This window comes from Caloenas nicobarica, chromosome 1 (assembly GCF_036013445.1).
Source record: "Caloenas nicobarica isolate bCalNic1 chromosome 1, bCalNic1.hap1, whole genome shotgun sequence".
Classification (NCBI taxonomy): domain Eukaryota; kingdom Metazoa; phylum Chordata; class Aves; order Columbiformes; family Columbidae; genus Caloenas; species Caloenas nicobarica.
In genome coordinates this window covers 34,825,796-34,847,505 of record NC_088245.1, presented here as the reverse complement: position 1 = coordinate 34,847,505, position 21,710 = coordinate 34,825,796, and the positions used below count along the sequence as shown (strand labels likewise).

Genomic DNA, 21,710 nt, shown 5'->3' with positions numbered 1-21,710 from the left:
TGAAATAATTACTGATTCCTAAGTCTTGTCTGAAGCATGAAGAACAGTAACATATTAGGCACTAACAGCCATAACTTCACTGAATTTTGGCTGTTTATTTGCATAGTTCTTATAATCCCTACAGACTAAAGCCAAATATTGAATTAAGTTTAAGGGTAAAAATTGTCTCTACCCTGTCTGCTTTAAAGGACCAAGTTAGGTTCTCATCTAGATCTTTGTAACAACATATTTTTTCAGTATTTACATTTAAGAATGCAGTATGAGGGTTTCAAATCTATGCAGCTAATGTCTTCAGATGTTAAACAAAGGGATTTTTCTCCAGTCTACGGCCAGACTAATGTTTGCACTACTTTTTTAAGCAGTGAAAGATGCAGCCCTCTAACTCAAGCGTGGTTAACCTCATTTAGAGGAAGGCTCAAAATCATAATGCTGAAACTAACATTTGTGGGTTTTTGAAAATGTTAACACTGTATTGGTTTTCCATCTTTAAGAGAAAAATCTGTAGGGGTTTAGACACCTGGAAGAATGCGTGGATATATATTAAGTGCTTGAGTCCAGAGCTGAGTCTTGGAAAACATCCCCTCCGTGGCTACCTGAAGGTGTTGGAGTGTGTTCCCTTTCTCTCAGTGGCTCCCCCAGAAGCCTCAACCCCGTTTTTTGTGTTGAAAGGTGCATTTTGGCCCTGCGGGTCTGCCCCGTGCAGGCTCCTGGGCAGCCCTGGCTTGGGGAGCATGGTGCCCATCTCCTCCCTGCCCGTCGCCCTGAGCTGGCGCTGGTGCCGCAGCTCCGCGGCCTGCTGGGCCTAATCCGAGCACACCTCATAACCAAGCACTGGTGGTAGCCCTTGTAATGCCCATACCTGCCTGGGATTATTTTTAATCATTGATTTTTATTTTTTTTTAACTGCTGTCCAGGGCAGGACAAAAGGGATGATGGAATTGTCCTGGCAATATTCAACAAGTACTGCAAAAAGCACCAAACAGCTAGGGGAGGCTAAAACTTGGTTTTACCATCCCCGTGTGTCGTTGAAGAAGCCTAGGTGCCTGGCTGGGTTGCAGTCTTATGCCTGTGTCCAAGGATTTGCAATGGTGGGTGCAGAGGAACCAGAGTTCTCTGGATCTGCAGTTCTTCAGGGTTTAGTCGCAGAACAGAAAACTTAGCACAGACCTTGAACCTAGCTTGATTAAGCCAGTTCTGGTGTGTGTGCAGCAAGGATATACTGATCATCAGGCTTCTTCACTTCCAGAGCTGTAGATGGAGAGTAGACATGTCCATGGCAATCAGGCATGTTTGGCATGCTCAATATATGTGGCTGTACTGAGTCATCTAGAAAAAATAAGCCATCCCAGAGTTTCCTCATAGATTCAACTTGAAATACACTCCATGCCCGTGTGGCTTCATGAGGACCCCAGGCACGCTGGGTGACTGTTCCATGCTTAATTAGCACAGGGAAAAGTGTCACAAAGTGAGAGAAATTTCTTCGCTGTTACCCAATGCCACAGCAGCTCACCACTGACGCATGCCAATGCAATTCTTTGTGTATCTGCATTGCAAATTCTCACTGGAGTGAGTTGAAGAACTCCTTAAAAATAGTGCAGTTTTTGGTTGCTGGCTTGGATAAACTCAGTGTTACAACATCTAGCAAGTGCTTTGCAGGTGGCTGAATCGGTGCAGGTGGGGCAGTAACAAGCTGCAGTACTGGAGCAAGAAGGTGCACGCTGTGGTGGGTGGGTGGCCAAGAAGAGAGAGGTCTTGAACAGGGCTGGCCAAAGTGAAAAGATCAGTTGTGAATCTGTACCACTTGTGCAGATCTCCATAGACATACAAGTTTGAGTTTCTGTGTTTAACTTTTCTGCCTTCTATTGTACTGTCATTCCTTTATTTCTGTGATGTTTCCACTACTTCTCAGGCTACGCAAAAGTTTCTTGAGACTCTTATTTTATGATGTTCTCAAATATTTGAGAGGAGGTATGGTGTCTGTAGGGAAAAGAATTTCTTGACAGTGATCAAGCTAATGTGTTGCATTCTTAATACTCTGGATTGTTTTGTTGCAAAGACATGAACAAGATTTCTTATGAACTGCATCCATATATATTTGGGGTCTTCATTACAGAGAGGCACAAGCAAAGTGCTTGAGCTACGTTTTCAGGTGTGATTAAGTGCAGTATTAATGTGACTAGTATCTAGACATCTTGAAACTCAGAATAGGATTAGGCCTTCCTGTGTCTGTTTTGATATTGCTTGTTTAAGATCCTCATTAAATTTGGTTGTGCAGGAATGGAGTCCTGAATTGTGTGAGAGCATGAAAATAGAACTGAGTTTTATGGATGGTCCTTACTGTGTGCTTATGATCTGTCCATCGCTTTAGAGAAGTGAGAAGAGTAAACAATACAAATATAATGACTGACTCAAGGAATGAGACAATCCTCAGTATTGGTTTATGAATTTTCCTTGTAAGCAAGAGGTTGCTTTAGCCAGATCTTTTGTTGTGAAGGGATAGGGGAGAGGGGTTGTTGGTGGTGTATATGAGTCAAAATCTTAAAATGTTTTTCACGGATTTTACACACACATCACTGGACATTTCTGAATCGTTCAGAGGTATAGGAAATTATTTGACACTGCTGGCAGTGATCAAGGTATTTACACTTAGTTATACCTTGTATACTCAAATGAGTTGCTATTCTAATTTTACTAATACAAAAAACAAAGAAATTTTTTATGTACTTGGAAACAAGTGATAATATCATTTGGATTGAAATTGTATTGATTTACCCAATATTTTATGGCAAAACTCACAGGCTGTTTATTTTTGTAACCTCATAGGGACTTAAGTCACAACAAATTATCTTCAATCAAGACCAGTCTCTTGGATCACCTTCATAGTCTTCGGGAAGTGTAAGTTAATTTGCCTTAATTAACAAAGGAAAAAAAAAAAAAGACCAACACCCCAAACCAAAAACCCAATGAGAAAAAATCAACCAGTGTTTGTGTATGCAAATTGTATAGCTATTTCTCTAGGGGTAATTCGTTGAAAAAACAAAGATGTTTGCTGTTCTGATGTTTTTTTACATTAAGTGAAACTGGAATTATTTTTTAATTTTGGGGTGACACTGCTCAGCAGTTTAGCAGATCTAATGGACATACTTCTGATTAACATCAAAGCTGACTTTTTTTTTTTTTTTTGATATTATTAGGAAGTTGAACAACAATGAACTGGAGATCATTCCAGATCTGGGGCCAGTCTCTGCAAATATAACTCTTCTGTCTTTGTAAGTAGATCTTACTCTTGTCCCTACTTAGTGGAACTAACTCTACAGGGTTTGTGGAAATATGTGCATTACAGAGATTAAAGTGAAATAACTGGAAATAGAGCAGCTTGTGGTTAGGAAGTTGATTATGTCATATTATTTAGGAGGTTGTTTCAAATGTGTATAATTGAGCTTAATCCTTGTAGTTTTTATGCTTCCCTCAGATACAAAGACTGCATTAGAATTAATTTGTGTTGTGGTAGTGCCCAGAAGCCTCAGCCCTGTTGAGCTAGGCACTGTACAAACATTAGTAAATGTTACACAAACTTGCACAATGCAGACCTTAAAACAAGAGTTATACTCTATTATTACGCATCTTGGATGAAATCCAACTTGCGTTAAATCATGGCAGAATTCTGTTATTTTCAGTGGACAGCATGAGGAAATCCCCTGGAGACGCAGCTTCAGGACAAGTATCTATGTTAGAAGATTTTTTGCCAATAGCTTTAAAATGTCTTTTTGAGCCCATTTTTATGGGCGGCATAATTTTTTTACAGCTGCAGTTAATACATATAATTGTGACACATGGTTATTTTGATGTTCATTGTTTTGTTTGGAATAAATCAGTAAGTTGCTCGATATGGCATCTGTAATACGGGTATAAAGTTGTAAAAGCCAAATAAGGCCCGTAACCAAACCAGTTGATTTTAAAAGAAGTTTTTATTCCTCAGGTTTTCAGTTGAAATCAGTTTGCTTTTTTTTTCCCTGTTATTTAATTTCTCTAAAATGCCAAAGAACTGCTAACAAAAATAGTTACTACCGTACTGTTCATTGGAAAAAAGAGAAGACATGTTTGGGATTTGGCTTTTATCAATGGGAATCTAAAGAGTCTAAAGCTAGTAATATGTAGCCCTCTGGCCAAATCCTGCCCTTGAATACAAATTGAAAGTTACCTGTATTGAAGAAGCCCTGAAGGGTTAAAACAATACAGTAAACTTTGGAAAGCTGTTCAGTTAATTAAATTGATCACTATTCAATTGCTTACATCTGGTGATTTATAGAGGTTTGTTTTTACTCTAGGCCCAGGTCAGCTAAGTCAGCTGGTGCAGCCGCTGTGTCTGGACTGCTCTGTTTGAATAAGAACTAAGTGACATTTGATACTGATGTGGTTCCTTACAGATCAAAATCAGAAAAGAATGAAAGAAAAAGCAGATGGTGTCTAACAAATAATGGTTGCATTTAAGTATATCTTCTATTTTTCATTAGTGTTGATGTTATTTTTACACTGGCATAGTATTCTGTAGTTTAAGCATCTAATTGATCTAAAAAAATATATATATATGTATTTTACCTTGCTAAGGTTGTCTTTACCACAGGGTTGGAAATATTGACGTAATAAAGTGGTTTACATCTTCCTACCTTATTTCTAATTAATGTAAAGTTGAGAATTTGTCTTAGCATCTCATCTAGTCCTTCTCATGGAAACTTAACTAGTTTAGATGAACCTAAGATCATCACTTTGCAGCTGTACAAAGATTCTTGTATTCCTTTGAGAGAATACATGAAAATCAGTTGCTGCCGGATTGGTTGTTCCATGTCCTTAGGTCACTAGCTTGGTTCATTTACTCAGGTGGTCAAACATGGACAAACCTTTGTTAGATCAGTGCTCTGCACTATGTGTACTGACACTCTGACACTTAAAAAGAAGGGAAAAAAATTCTAAAAGCTGTTACCATACTACCAATGTAGTTAAAGTTGGTCTGGTTGGGTGCTAGCTTGTTCTCGTTCTAATTTCCATTACTTCTGTGTGGTGTGGACAGATTATTGAATATAAGTGTGTTCCAGCTGAGATTTAATACCTATTCTATGACCACAGCAGAGATTCTTTGAGATTAATATGGTAGAAATAATTTATTAAGTAATTGAAAGGTTTTAAGTTAACTTATGAATGTCAGTGTATAATAGTTAAGACAACTGTTTGCTCTATATCAAAACAGATGTACCTAGAACATAAAATTTGAGAGTGGTGTTTCATTGTTCAAAAAATAAAGCATCTTGTTTCTTTTGCAAAGGTTTCTTTTTAAAATGTCTTACAGGTTGGAAGTTATTTATGTAAAGACATTAAATCTCATTTTATGGAAAAGGATGTAAATAAAGAGGAATAAACATACAGCAATTGTCTAGCATAAAAATATATGTAATATAGTGGTAACATAGATGGACAAATATTCAATCCAATGATAATTCTTTTTTAGAAGTGAAAAAATATGTTCACTTATTTTTTCTGTGTTGGATGTTATTTGGAGGGGTTGAATTAAACTGAGTTAATATGTATCTTGTCATGTGAAGAGAACACATATGGAACAATTGGAATATAATTTTTAGAACACTCTTCAAAGAAAAACTGTACTTAAAACATCTGATGACTTTATTCAGGATTTTAAACTTTTATATGAAAGAATCTTGTGGAGCCTTTCCAAAATAAGCCACTGTTTCCTTGTTGAGTCTTTTGTTCTGACTTTCAAGTACTAACAAAAGAGAGGGTGCTAACATTCTGAAACTTGATTTGATTAAATTTCTTATGAGGTACATATACGTTGGTTCGTTACTGTCAGTTGAAAAGCCAGTTGTTTTTTTCCAGGGAGTCTTCAAGGAATGGTGTGGAAGTGGTGCCCTCCTTTCTTGCCAAAATGATCATTGTTGAAGAAACTCTCTTCTTGCAAAATGTTTTTTACTTCTTAGTACTTGCCTCTCATCTCTAAAGCCTTAGAATTTTACTTGTTTTGCAAGAATTTTCTTTCCCTGCAAAGGAAATTGCACTGCTAGTATGTCTACAATGAATAATAGTGCAGGTATCTCCATACAGCGCTGTATGTCTAAATTCTTTGAGCAGCGTAAACAAGCGTGGGTGGATTATCATGTTAGTGTAGTTTCCATTTCTGGAGCTACCTCATTTCTAACTATCTAATTGATATTTATCTAGCTTAGGTATTTACATACTGTTAAATTATGCAGGGTAAACATGCCCAGAGCAGGAGATGTTCCCAGTGTCATGGTCTGCCAGTAACGTGAAGCAACGATGCCAGCATTTTGTTTTGATGGGTGCCAGTTGAGACTTGAACACCATGGGAGAGAAAGTATCAGGCAGGTACACACCCCCACCACCATGCAAAGACCTCGAGTCTGTGAAGGAGTGTACAAGCACATGCAGGCACACTCTTGCTAGATGGGTGGAGATGCATCTACGTTTTTATTGATGCGATGATTATGTATCTTGTCACATGGCATAGGGCAGCTTCTGAGCCTCCTGGGAATCTCAAAACTGCTGTGAACTAAATGGGTGGTACTTGGGGCTGAATCTGGTCCAGAGGCCTTAAGTTGTGAAGCTGTGATGGATTGCCTGACACTGACAGATGTAGTACATTCCAGAGGGAGCAAAGAGAAGGGTTCATCTTCCCTAACCTTAATTCTTGAAAGTCTGGCATCGTAAGTATGAGTTACTAACTGTAGGTCCTCTTCAGGATGAGTGGAGAAAAGGCACTCTCTGAAGTGATTTTTCTCCCTAAGATGGTTCAGATGACTTTTGTACTGAAGCCCATCTAGATACTTATTTTAAACTAACTTTTAGATGTTTCAAGTTAGGTTCCTTTTGAAATGTCTAGCCAATGTGGACATGCCTGTCTTACAGTGACTTACTTGCAAAGGTCTGGTAGCATCTTTCAGTGTGTTTGACCACTTAAGTCAATTATTTGAAATTGAAATTGCAGGGTGTTCTTTGTGCTCAGCCACCCAGCACTTTGTCTTCTGTGAGAGAAGGCAAGAAGAGAGCAGTTTATCAAGGCAGAAAGAGAGAAGTCCAGCCATTTGCCAAAGATTGCCACTTCTCTCGTCAGCACAGTAGCTCTAGCCAGGAGCCTGGGTTGCCTAGGTGCTGGACTACATAAGCTTTTGTAGACAATACTGGATTTAACAACTGATTTCCACAAATATATAATGTACAGATTCCATACACGGTAATGTAGCTGTATTTATCCCTAAAAGTAAAATGTGTTAGTTGTTTCCTAATTTGCATTCCTGAAGTGCTTGTAAAAACAGTTAAATTAGTGTAGAATTGCTTTCAATGGTTGTGGTAGAAAATTCTGCAGTTCTTGGAGAATAAACAAGTTACTTTTTGTTGTTTCTAGATAGGCGGATTGCTTTTCTGTCAGGTAGAGAAGTGGACGCTAATGTCCTCATACCAGGAGAACAGGCAAAGGTTCTGAATTTGCTTCCCATTCTAATGGCATTCCTTATGCAACATGTACCAGTCCTCTTCCTATTTATCCTGAAAATCTGCTAGAATCTGTGATGTTGATACATGAGAAGAAAACTAGTATTGCCTTTTTAGGTCTGTCGTTGCTGTAAAGTTTTGTACCTAGTCTGAATCCAGAAACAGGTTGAAACCAAGTAATATAGGTACAAAAGCCTTGTACAGAAGTCCTGCATGGTGTTTAACTGTCAACTACCATTTGCATAGGGATTTTCCTTTAAAATTCTTCAGAAAACATTAATTACTTTTCTGTAATTAGTGCTTTGTAAGGAAGAAAGACACTGATTTGCAAATGGTGCAACATTATTTAAGGTTTTGTTTAAGGATGTACAGTTTAAATAAGAAACTCATCCTACCTTACTTGCAGAATTTTTAAAAATACAGAATTGTAGACACTGTCTGACATTATTGGTGCACTGCATCCTTCAGTGCTGTGGCAAATGGAAGGCAGCAGTGACTTTAAAGAGACAGAACAGCTTTGAATATTAACGTATCCTGCCTCTCCAACTAAATTTTACTGTTATTATCAAAATATATGGGCAGAACTAGAATTCATAATAAAAACCATGGGTTTTATTACCCACATCCAGGATATGTAATATTGTAATCATCTTGCTGTCTGTAGGGACTAGAAAAGCTGTGCGTGCCAAAGTCTCTAGTGCATATTGTGAGATGCTAATGTTAGTTTAGGCTACCTTTAAACAACGGAGTGTTTTAAATAAACTTGTGGTTTTACATTTTATTGAATAGAAATTACTTTGTTTAAAAGCTCTAGTACATATGGTGCAGGTAATTTAGATGGAAGTATCCTTGCAGCTTATGTTGTGAAGACTGATCATGCTAGTTTAGAAAACAAGCAAATACCCGGTTTTACTAAAGCTAGAGTAGAAAATACAAAGCTCATGGTGCTGAACTAAAAGGAGGATGGATGATTCACAATCCAGTGATGTTCTTCAATTTTTACACTCAGGTTCCCACTTCGGTTTTTTCAGAATGTGAAATCTTCTGTTCGTAAGAGACATACAGAATATGGACCAAGGTTTTACTCTGCTGTGCTGATGGGACCATCCAACCCCATCTGAACAGGAAGCCTTTAAAGCAGTAAAAATGAGGAATCACATGGCCATTCACTTTTGAGTTCTGAGATGATGAAAAATGTTGCCAGTGTTGAGGAGGATTCTTAAAACGTTCCCAGTTGTTAGGTGCGGGACTGAATCCACAAGTCACTTTTCTGTAGGCTTTCTACAGCTTTCAGTTTTTAATGTCTTCCTGTCAGTATATGCTGAGTTTAGATGCATCATCTTTGAAGGCACATGTCTTGTGTCCTGGATGTTTAAAAAGATAAATGAACAAAAAGTATTAACAAAAAAGATTGGTCAGGAGATAAAAACATGGCAAAAGAACTGTAAAGTAGCCAGTCTTAAGTGACTGCAGGGGTCACAAGTTTTCATAGTAAGCAAAATTGTTTCAACTTTAAATGTAGCGTTCTGATCAGCCACTGCAAAATGACTCTGATTACTTGGTTATGTTTACTTGATTATTAATCTCAGGCCTTTGGTGTTCAGTGAACACTTCTGAAAAGCACACCTAAAAGCTGGAAGTGAATTGCTATATTGAAAAAGTACAAAGTGATTCTCTTCAAAGGCAAAAAAAACCCCAAACCAAAACAAAAACCCACAACATTACCTAAACCATCAACAATGGTTTGTTTAAAAAAAATATTATTTTGATCACTGAAAACAAACAAAAACCCAGGGAATGCCTGAAAAGTTTTTTCAGGTCCAAATGGTAATGCATGCTCTGAATGGGAGGTTCTACTTGCTGCTCATCTAACCCACACAGCTGCAGCAGGGAATTTGTTGGAGATCAGCAGGCTTTAGTATATACTAGGCTTGATAAATAAGCTCTGAAAATTTAAAATTATCAGAAGAGCCTAGGTTTAGCTTTGTGTCTTCCTATATTAGCTCCTTCCTGCTACCTTGCTTAGTTGCTCATTAATCCTGATATCAGTCAACAGTAAAATTCCTTCAGTGGACAGCATGCTTTGCTCCAATCTGAATAAAATTCTGGTGATGAAAGACCTGGTTATGACATGATTATTTATTGAGATTGATAAAGCATTGTGTTACCAGGCAGTGGAGACAGAGGTAACTCTATGTGATAAAAACCTTTAGTATATGGAGCTTATGATACTGCAGTGTCATTTCATTATCTTTACTTACAGGGCTTCAGGTTGAATGGGATTGTTCATCCTACTTAAATTAAATATGTAATCTGAAAAGGGATTTTTCTTCTAGCTCTTAAGACTGAGTAAACTAACTCTTAAATTGAAATGGCTTGTCATAGATCTTTGCTAAACAAGATGCTGAGCTTGTGACTAAAGATTCTAAATTCATCTGTATTTTCAAGCAGCTTCATGCTTGCTTCCATTCTCCTTACTAGGAAGAAAAAAAGTAGTCTGACCTTCTTCATGTGGGAGGGGGGGAATAATAAAGCATAAATTAGTCACTGATATTTTTCATTCTTGGTTTAAAAAATACCTTTGTTGCCAAAAAGATACTTTTCCAAAATTTGAGCGTGCACTTCTGCATCTTGGCTTTGATTAATCAACGTACAGCTTAAATGCCTATCTAACTTTATGCACAAAAGTAGTTACTAGAGAAAAGTGGTGATTAATCTCTTTTATACTATTTAGAAGGGATTTATAACGGGCATCCCAGATCATGCTTCAGATAGTAATCTTGAAGTAAAATTCAACTAATTGAAGCAAACATGCAAGATAGGCCATACATTTGTCCCAGATGGCAATGTGGAAATAAGAGTGATAGTTTGCCCTGTGTGGCAGTATCTTAATGAGGAAAGCTCCTGCGAAGGGCTTTCTGTAATGATGGAAGTTTTTTTTCATAATCTTTGTTTTCAAGATTGTTTGGAATAAGGGTAGGTATGAGAGATCTGCCTCTTTGTCATCTCACAGTTGGCTGGGAATGGAGGCTGTTTGTAAAATCTAGGAGAACACTGTCTCAGTTTGCATTTGGAAAGCTGCAGTCACAAGAAAGAAGTTTAGACTCAACTCCTGAAAATGAAAGCTTACATTCAGTAGGAGTGGATGCCTTTCCCTTCTACGCTTGCCAGAGAAAGTGGTATTGTGTGTTTATAAAGCTAGCATACTAAACTAAAGTCTGGCTCCCAATATTAAGAAAATGTTGGTCAAATATTTTACATCCTTGTCATCTCTTCAGCTACCACTTTATTATGGGAAGGATTAAGATTTGGATGCTGCCTGGAGGAGTTTGTTTTGAAGAAGGATTGAAAGAAAGGATAGAGGAATGCCAGACTGGGCTTCAGGCATAAGGCTACTTTGGAGAAAGTCCCAAAAATGAGAGTGGTGGTAAACCATGTGTCACTTGGGCTGAATTTGTGAGCAAAACGCTAGAGCAAAGAAACTTAATGGAATTAGTTCTTGCAGTCTTTGACATTTGGTGCAGAGACTAAGAGGAAGTAAATGAAAGAATTTGAAAAGGAACCTGTCTTAGTCAGACTCGCAGACATGGAAACTAGATTTTTTTATTGCAGCAATCTAGGCTGAATGATGGGAAAGGGAAGAAGTATGTAGAAATCCAGAGTTTGTTGCAGCAAAAATACAGTGAGAGCCTAGACAAATGCTTTTGCAATGAGAATGGAAAATGCAAATTTTATGAGCTATTTGCAGTGGGAAAAAATTGCATGATTTTCTGATCAACAGTGTTAAAGAAAAAGGTGAATTTAAAAGAATAGTAATGGATCAGAAAAATAGAGAACACTGTTCCTGTGTGACAAAATGGAAGAATGGTAGCAAATTTTACCATGGAGGTGCCAAGTTGTAGGACATTCAGTACAGAGAGTGAGGGAAGTGAAAATGAAGTTTAGAAGTCAGACATTAAGTATGGGGTGATATCTTAGAGAAGTGGTAGGTGGTTATTGCAGTAAAGCAGTGAAATGCAATGACTCGGTGCCTTGAGTGAAATAGAAGTAGATAGGAGAACATGCCTCAACTTCTCCTAATCTCAATTGTTAGTACTAGATCTAGAAAGGTATTGTGGTCCGAAGTGCCTAGACTGTGCCTTCCAAAAGGGAAGGTTGGCTCTGTGACAATAAAGGATAGGTGTTTTTACTTAACAAGTTCCTACATAAGATTAGAAATATGATTTATAATATTGGAGGGTATTATATGCTGGGTTTAATCTAGGTCATACTTAGGATATACATTCTGCATCTTTCTCTTCCCCTTTTTCCAGTTTATGTTTGGTTTGGGAATCAATAAACCTTTGGTCTCAAGTTTTGGACAGAGTATCAGTAGCCTGCAGAGTTCTGAGTTTTCATTTTCTACTTTGTGCTTCTTGTGGTATACAGGCATAAAGTATAAGAGCTGAGACTTGCTGACATCTGGCTTCAAAAAGCAATGACAGGCATGGATTACAGAATGAAGGAGACCTTCAAAGGAAGGAACAACTGCTTGCAGCAAGGGACTTGAGAAGCCTGTGTGTGAAGGAAGCAACAAACTTTTAGGCCTACCAGTATGACTGGAAGGGAGCCAGAATCCTGGCTCTCTCTATTTCTGGCATCTTCGTCTTAGAGAAAAACTGTTTCACTTGAAATATTTCTGTACCTAAGAGTTGCAAAGATGAAAAAAAAAAAGTGGAGGCTCTTAATTCAGTGCAGTTGGATGTCTAATGGTGAGAAAAGCATGTAGTCCCATTAATATCATGGGACTTTTTGTAAGGGTAGTGTGCAGCTTGAAACCATAATTACAATATTCTAAATGATGTAATTGTTCATTACAGTCTGACTAATTTTAATAGTCAAATAAATAGAAGAAAAAAAAATCTTTTTTCTCTCTTATAGAAGTTACTGAGACTCTTTTTTTTCTGGTATATGCTCTTCAAAGTTGTCCAGCTTTATCGTAAAAGTGACAAAACACGAGTCCTCGAGCACTTTCTGAGGAAGTTTATTACAGTCTTGATCTTTCATCTTCAGTATCTATTATTTTTTAAAAAAATTTTTTTCCTTAAATTTGCTTTCACTCAGTGTCTTGACGTTATTGTTTCTTACAAGAGCTCCAAAAGTCCAAAGGAGTTTGTGAGGGCAGGAAGGGGACTGCAAGAAACAATAGATGATATGCCAGGAGTCCTGTGACTTCAGTGGGTGAGTGCAGGGAGGAACAGGTGAAGCAACGACAAATATTTGAGGAAATGTGAAAAGGGAGGCTGTGAGCTGTAGTAGCACATGCTCAGATGTGGACAGTCACGTCGGCTTTGCCTGTGCTCTGACATGGCTGCCTCCAAGCCAGCTCTAATTTGGAAGCCATGTAAACACATGATGGTTAAACTAAACATCTGTGAACCCCAGTGTCTTTGCTTCAGCACTACTCAGAAAGATATATCTATCCCTAGCAGAGTGGTTTTTTTCTCCTTACATATCCTCTTAGTCCTTAGCAAGAGACTTCACTATGATTTCATTTGTCTGCTTGTGAAACAAATTCAGGACATCCAGCCTCTCAGGGCTTAGTTGAGGGACAGGAGATACCGTCCTAGTCCAGAATCACACAGATGTTAGGACAATTATTTTACATCTAAAGACTTTGGAGAACACGCTGCAGAGACACAGGTCTCCAAAATTCTTTCTAGACATCTTGTTTTTTAATGGGTTGTTCCACTTCCAGACTCCTACACATGATCCTTTTCAGGCTCATAGTGTAAGATAAGATTAAGAGGTTCTCAAAACACAGCAGATCAATATCTACCTGAAAGAAAGAGTCATGCTGGAGAAGAAAGTGCAAGAGGTTTTTTTTGTTGTTGTTTTTGGTTTGGTTTGTTTTTTGTTTTTTGGCGCTTTTTGTTTGTTTGGTTTGGTTTTGGGGTGGGTTTTTTTTGTTTGTTTTGGGCTTTTTTTGTTTTTTGTTTGTTTGGTGTGTTGTGTTGTTTTTTTGGTGCACTGAGATCTTTGAATAGAAACAAAAGATAGGACTTAAAGTCCTAATCTGTTTTGGAGTTGGGCTTTCCATGTTGCAGGACCAGAGTTACGAAGCTTGCATAGGTATTTCTCTTAGGTAGAAAACATAGTGCATTGACAATCTTTATCGAGAGATACTTAGTCGTACTATCTCAGATCTTTAATTTTTTTTTTATTTCAGCTCATAAGAACTATTATGTCTAAATGGTGTTAACTGGATTATTAACAAAATGGATACGGAAGTTGCTGTCCTGCTTTATATTTCCCCAGAGGCAAGGAAGGTACAAGTCAATACGTCAGATGTGTTGTAGCTGTTGCTAATATAGAATGAATCTTGAGAACATGATTGATAGGGCTGTTCTAGATGTTTTGGCCTAGTGGTGTGGTTAAAGCCATGGATGCTGAGAGGGAAAGCTAAGGGTTCTCATACCCGTAATGGAAAACTGATTTTCTCTCTTAAGCTGGTATTCACACAGGCTTATGTAAAAATAATTAAAGCAGTCCGCATGCACTCTTGGATTGTTGGGGTTTTTTGCTGCAAGTCAGGGTATAGACACTCAAATTACAAAAGGCATGTTCAAATTCATGGAGGTATTTTTGGTGGTTTTATCTGTGTTCCTCGGTGCTCCTGCTGCTTTTGCTATAACGGGAAGTTGTAAGGAAGCTGCCGTGTGTTGCTGTTCCTCGCACATGAAGAAATTGAGATCAAATTGCTGCAGGTCTGCTTCTGTGAGAACTCGATGTGCCGATTCTCTTGTTGCAGGGGGTTTCTGTTGCTCTGATCTCCCCTTGAGGATCTGTGAAATGAAACCAATGCGCTTTGTGCAGCTCCTTTTGTCTGAGCACGGTAATAACAACACTTTGCTGGAAAGTTGTTTTTTCCGGGGGAATTTTTTTGTTTGTTTGTTTTGGTTTTTGTTTGTTTTTTCTCCACAGCGAATAAACCTGTATGTCATTGTGCCAACACAGAGGATAGTTTGGTTTTGCTTTGACAATTAGATGGTGATTTGGTGGTTATGAGGAAGCTAGTACATTGTTTTTATTTGATTTACTTAAGTGATGATTGTGAAGAAAAATCAAATTAGCATTGAAGTTTCTCATTTTAACTAAAGTTATGTCTTAAAGTAGAACTGCATAATCATCCAGATGTGAATTGTAGCACTTAATTTTTTTTGAAGGGAAAACTGGACTAGGAGGTTGGAGCCGTAAGGCGTGAACCGTTCCGATATTTTGTATTTGAGTAGCTTCTACAAATATGAGTAACCAGGAACGTGCAGCGAGGGCTGGTTTGATTTGATTTTCATTGTGAGATGGAGTAGGACTTGGATGTGTAACTCGGTTACAGTGAACAAAAGAAGTTACTTTCTCCCTACAGTATGACCTTACCATCTCCAAAAAAGAAAAATGTTCCCTGAAACAAACGAGCTGGAGTTTTTTTGTTTGTTATTGCTGTAACCTGGTCTGTGTCAGGTAATTTGCCAGTTAGTTTAAGTGCTAATCTGAAGGCTGTGTAAGAGTTTTATTCGGTTCCATTAGGTCCAACCAAACTTTGTAATACAGGGGCTATTATCCTGCTGGCTGTGAGGAATTTCTGTTTTAAGGAGCAGTGCTGACACAAAGACAGCACTGTGCAAGCCCTCTCTATAACTGAGCACTTTCACACTGCAATTTAGGAGGCGTGCAGTTCAGGAAATTGCTGGCTTCTGCTGGAGCACACTTTTACTGCAAGGAAAATTTTATTCGTCACTCAAGTAATTGGCAGTTTTAATACCTTGTTAGTAATTACCTTATAAACAAACTAATGCATAAAGGCAAAGCTCTATGACCTGTTATCTAACTTGCAGTGTTATTTGGCCAGTGGAACTGACACATGGCAGTGGTGTTTGTTGTTGTTTTTTATTAAAGTAATTTGTTTTCATTTATTATAAATACTTTCAGCTAAGAGTTAAAGAAATGCAGTGTACCTCTACCAGACAGCCTGAGGAATGAAACATGATACAAGCACAGCGTTGGAGGGGCTGCAAGATCACTTACCCATTCCCACATGTGGTCAGAAGGCCCATTAATCTAACTTCTGGTTCAGTTTTTGAGTCAGGATTTTTTTTTTGTCTGGAGCACTAATCCCCCCACACTCCTTGAGTATGTGAGGGTTCTCCATGCTATCCTAAATGTGTGGCTTACTATTTGATCCAGAGCAAGTATTTCCAATAAAGGCAAACACCTTCCAGAATCAACATTCTTGTTGATAGTTTTACTGAAATTGCCTTTGCCTGCAATCTCTAGAAGCTGCAGAGAGCTCATAATTTTTGATTATTCATCATACTAGGTACAGAATGTACCACAGCCAGAACTGACTTGAATTTCCTAAGGTAACAAGGATCATTTTGGGTTATGTTCATTTAACTGGTCATGATGGGTTTTCCCCTATTTAGCCCCAAACGAATAACCCTATTAATGTTGCTGATGTGCATGTATGATTCCATACATGCAACTGGGATGGAAAAACTGGTAGGTTGCTGGGTGTGAACATGAAACATGATCTCTGAAAAAACTACATTTCATTGGAAGTGAAAGAAAGGGTGTTTCTTACAGTAGACTAGGATACCCGTGTCTTTAAGCAGTTCCAGAGTTTTTGTTGTGGAATTGGGTGTGATACTTAGCTGAAGCTTTACCAGATATTAAGTCTAGAACCTCTGGAATAAGCAGAAATTTTATTCTTTACTAACTCACAAGAAAAATCTGTTGGATGAAATACTGGGTCTAATTGCAAAATTCTAGAATGTCTTTCTGGGGGGGGTACACTGTCATACATAATTTCTAATCTAGCTCTGTTTTTCACACTATAGGAGTTTTCAAAAAATGAAACACTATATCTAGATACTATAATGTTCATTTGGTTAAAACAAAACAACTCTAATCTCATTTCATTACGATACTGTGAAATACTGTTCAATACAAATAGTGGGTATTTCTGCTGTTCAGAAATACATGATCATAGAGTTTTACATCTTGTTTTGAAAGCCATGAATTGCAATAATTGGATTATAATGTATTTTTCATCTTGTGTGCTCGGAACATGTTCTAAGAAATGATGATGAACATATTGATTTAGAACATTCCAATTTGTGATTTCGGATGACTAGAAATGCGAATTATGTCTAGAGAAGACACTTCATTGGTTTTCTTTAATTATAAATTATTTTCAAGTGGGGGAATTAAGAACTAACTCTTATCAGAGTCCTGTGTAGTTAACAAGTGTTTACTCTGGAAATGACAGTCTTTTGACCACTGCCCTTAAATTTCAGGACTAACAACAAGATTGCCAACATCTTGTCTGAACAGCTGAAGCCGTTTCAGAGTCTAGAAACTTTGGACCTGAGCAACAACAACATATCAGAGCTAAAAATATCATCATTTCCATCATTACAGCTCAAGTATCTGTAAGTAAAACTTAATGATACTTTATTTCTTTCAGGTTACTTTCAGAAAACTTGTTGGAAAACTTATATGGGCTGCTGTTTATTAAGGTACTAAATCGTCTTTCAATTAGGCATGCATTAAATACTTATTCCTACTTTCACCTGTTGATTTTAGCGTAAGGTGCTAACTTGAATACATGAATTGTTGCAATTAGATGTTTTAGTTTATAAAAAGTGAAGGTCATTATCTTGAGATGAAACAAATAGATGTGTCTCTTGGGAGAAATAATTATGTAACAAAATGAACTGATGTTTCCCATGGCCGAGCTGATGTTGAGTTCCGTGGGGTTTAGTGGACTTTTTTCAATCTATCTTAATCCTTATTCAGTAGTACTGCAATGCGTGAGCTATACTGAATGAGAAGAAAGTAATGGGGTTGTGTCGTGCTGTCTTCTGCCAATATTACACTACTGCAGAGTAGAGCAAAATGTTGGTGGTGAAACACTATTTGACTGTAGACTGATCTGTCAAGAGTTCTAATTAATATGATAAATGAAATTCCATTTGTCAAGGAGTAGGCAGCACAAGAGCTTTGTGTTTCACTACTCGGTACTGAGAATTTATTAAATAACTGTAAATTTAACCTTCTAGACATTGTTTCAACAGGTACATTAACAGTAACCGAATAACCTCCATGGAGCCTGGTACCTTTGACAATTTGTCTACCACACTTCAAGTATTGAAACTGAACAGGAACAAAATTTCAGCAATCCCTCAAAAGATGTTTAAACTCTCCCATCTGCAGCACCTGTAAGTGCAACCTACAATTGACTAATTGTTTTCAGATTTTCCAAAGCACTGGCAGTGCTTGAACTTTAGCCTTTAACTTAACCAGAGGCAGTGAGACAGACACAGAAAACATATTACTACAACCCTTACTAACTGCAGCTTTGTACTGAACAAAACTAGTCTTATATATTGGTGAGATGTGAATAGTCTTTGTGTTTAAAATCGTGTTTGCCTATTAAAAGAAAAAAAAAGTCTGGAGAAGGGGTAGTAGCAGCATTCCTGTTAAAAAGCATTGGAAAAATGCTAATTGAAGTAAACTTACGTAGTTCACTACAGCAGTCACTTATTTTGTGCTTTCATGGTGAAATGAGGGGAATTAATTTGCTTTCGGAAGGTATGACAATAAACAATATGCTCGAGTAAAAAGACCTCCATCAGCTTCATTGATACAATGCTGTCTTTAAATGTTTTACTGAATAAATAAAGTCATTTAGTATGGAAAATGGTGGAGAAATCTCTTTTTCAGGTATTGGGGGTTTTTTAATGTCTTTTTCAGAAAACATAAAGAGTGCAGAAAGTTGACAAGAGGACAGGCTAGGACTGGACTTTGTCAAATCCTAAATAATTATTTTCCATATTAGATAGTTAAATAGAAATTATGAACTCTCTCAGGTTAACCTTGAAAGTGAAAGGTCATAAGAACAGTGAAGTCTTAGGATGCTTTACACATCTGGAAGCAGTGACTATGTATTATATGTATACAAATGCAGGAAGAGTTTGACTCAAGCTTCAGTAGAAGAGTATGAGAACAGTCCTGCAAAGCTCAGGATTTGTTGATGGTCTTAGCAGACTTTCTGATCTTCTGATTCAGCTGAAATGTTGGAAGTTGATGATATTCTTGCCTAAGAAAGTTCTACTCTTTCACAATTTAATCAGTAGGCTGACTTAGTTATGTTAGCCTTCATTGCACATGAGCTACCTAAAAATTTGTGTTACCACCTGAAGGAAGTATTCAGAGGAAGAGTGGAGGAGAACTGAAGGCTGTTCTTACTGAATGTTCTTCACTGCTTATGCACATTTAAACACAGGAGGAGTAGGGTTCTCTATCAGGTATCTGTTGTTAGGTAGGGTTCATATTAGGCTGCCAGAGAGGAAAGCCGAAACTCTGAAGAATAATGGTGGTATAACTACAGAGAGAGAATTATTTAGGCCTTTACTTCCCATGGGGAAGTAAGTTTTGGAGGAGAGGATTCTTCTTGGTTTTGTAGGATGCAGGCTGATAGATCTGAGATCTTCATGAAAGGGCAGGTGATCATGCATTGTATGAGGGCCTTTTCTTGGTTATTGTCTAATCCCGTCTCTTCATACTATATGTCAGTTGTTGCTAATAAATAAACTCTTAATTTGGCAAATGATGGGTAGTTTAAAATTCGCTCTTATGGAAACAGTTAACTTTGTGGCTGTGTGAGGCTAAGCCTCCGTTTTCATGTAGTTTGGAAAGCCGGAAAGCTGCTTGAGGTCAGTGCAGGGTTTGGAGTTAAAAAGGCTCAAAGCCAGGGAAGTGTTGTGGAGACCAATGGACACATTGCTGTGTAGCCTCATCTAGGTGTTCCTGCTCCAGCAGGGGGATTGGACTAGATGATCTTTCAAGGTCCTTTCCAATCCCTAACATTCTGTGATTCTGTGAAAATATTGAGTACTACTGTCGCTGCAGCTTGCACTCTATCTAGTTGTGCCTTATAACTCCCTACCCAGATACACACAGGTCGCAGCTTCTGACCTGCAAGGGGATGTGTAGTGGCAGAAGGGCGAGTGCCAAGACCAGTTTGGAAAGAGGGAGGGAACTATTTGTAACTAGTTGTGGAGAATGAGGGAGGAATGTATAATGAATGTTTGGCTCTAGACTAAGAAAGGAGGATCATCCAGGATATTTATTTTTGTCCAGTTATCACAATTGAAAGTTTTAACTTTTCCTTTCAGGCTGATTATTGATTGCAGTTACAAGCTAACCTAACAGCTCTAATGCTGGATAAACACAAGGAACTTGCTTTTACTTTTGAATTTGTGAATGGGATTAACCATGACATTCTAGGTCTACAGGGATTCTTTAAATTTGAAAATCAAGGAACTACCAAGTACTTGTCCTTAGTTTCAGAAAGGCTGAACAGTATTGATATGATTAAACATAATGTATTACAGTACATTACAGTTTGATTTTTATTATGTCTTGTCTCTGTTTTATGGGCAAGAAGAGAATTTTAAAAAGGTTTGTTTCCAGAGAGGGAAGAAACGTTGTTGGCATGCAGGTAAACTTAGTCTGCTGTAACTGTAAATTTTATTGATGCAGGGAGCTGAATCGCAACAAAATTAAAAAAATAGATGGGCTTACTTTCCAAGGACTTCCAGCTTTGAAATCATTAAAACTGCAGAGAAATGGAGTTACTAGGCTCATGGATGGTGCTTTCTGGGGATTGACCAACATGGAAGTCTTGTAAGTATCAACCTTTTGCTGAGAGATTCTGCTGCTAACATATTAAGTAGAATTGCACAAAATGAAGAGAATTTCTTGATAAAGTTTAAAGAAGTTTTTGAATTAAATTGTAGTTTGAAGAGCAGCAGGCAGTTATTGGTGACTGTGTTATAGGGCCGCACATTCTGAATGCATGCATACAACTCTAAATGTAAATAGAGGCTGCAGCGCTCTGGCCAGTATCATGAAGTCAGATGTGGACCCCTGGCAAAGCATGCACACTGCTGAGTTTCTGAACCTTATGTCTTTTATCTGTTTGTGTGTGTTTGTAGGCAGCTGGACCATAACAACTTAACAGAGGTAACTAAAGGCTGGCTTTATGGCTTGCTGATGCTGCAGCAACTCCATCTCAGCCAAAATGCCATCAGCAGGATCAGTCCTGATGCCTGGGAATTTTGCCAAAAACTCAGTGAGCTGTGAGTAGCTTTTATTTTATTCCAGTTTTGAACGCCGGGTATGTGCCAAAGCATGAGCTTCTTACCACTCATGTGTGAATTTTTCATAACAAAGTTTCCAAGGTGACAATAACTTTTTTGTATGTGAGACAGTTATGTTTTGTTGAAAGAAGTTGAAACCAACCGTGACTGCTTCATTTCACTGTGGCAGTTGTACTAAAGCTATAACAGTCATTTTCAAATGAAAGCAATTCATTCTGCACTAATTTGTGAATTGTTGGGAATGATATACAAGCTTTGTGGTCAAAAGTGGTGTAGGTTTCTCCCCCCTGAAAATTCACCTGGGTTGAACTGAGTAATAAGCACTGCAGCATAAACATTCAAATACATTTTTTTCCTTGAATTTGCAGAGATTTGACGTTCAATCACTTAGCAAGGTTAGATGATTCAAGCTTCGTTGGTTTAAGCATGCTGGTTGGACTGTACATTGGAAACAACAAAGTAAATTACATTGCTGATTGTGCCTTCCGGGGACTTTCCAGTCTACAGACTTTGTAAGTTGACAAACTCAATTTTTAAGGTCAAAAACCTTGCGGAAAAGCCTCAGTGTTTATAGATTTTTTTTTTTCCTTGAGAAATATACAAGAACCTTGTGTTAACTTTCCTAGATCAGCATATTTTTCTTACAGTAGGATTTTTTTTCAGAAGATTTGGGAGAGGGTGGGCTTCCTCTTTCATTAAGGCTGTGCATAATGGATAGTGGTAATTATGATAGGAATTTTCAGTAGCATTGTTATGGGAAAGGCATGTCACCATTTGAAGGCAGCAAGCAGCACTACTACCCACAGCTTTAGGGATCTGGATCATAGTTGTGTCTTAACTGAATCAACATTTTCCCTCATGATAGAAATAAGAAGACAAAACACAAAACTGTGTATTACTGTGGATGCTGATGCTTGTAGTGACTGGGCAATTGCTTTAAGCGTTTGAGCATTGTTTGAAATAGCATTTCTTAAAGGAAGGAGAAGAAAG

At 37.8% G+C, this 21,710-nt stretch overlaps 1 protein-coding gene across 1 annotated transcript in view; it reads left to right on the top strand.

Moving 5' to 3' along the window:
• The window catches only part of LRIG3 (leucine rich repeats and immunoglobulin like domains 3), a 44,562-nt gene that overhangs the window by 4,771 nt on the left and 18,081 nt on the right, over positions 1-21,710 (top strand). The window contains exons 2-8 of the mRNA XM_065630043.1: positions 2,824-2,895; positions 3,195-3,269; positions 16,851-16,985; positions 17,631-17,774; positions 20,101-20,244; positions 20,556-20,699; positions 21,089-21,232. Coding sequence (XP_065486115.1) covers positions 2,824-2,895; positions 3,195-3,269; positions 16,851-16,985; positions 17,631-17,774; positions 20,101-20,244; positions 20,556-20,699; positions 21,089-21,232 — 858 coding nt within the window. The remainder of the gene's footprint in view (positions 1-2,823; positions 2,896-3,194; positions 3,270-16,850; positions 16,986-17,630; positions 17,775-20,100; positions 20,245-20,555; positions 20,700-21,088; positions 21,233-21,710) is intronic.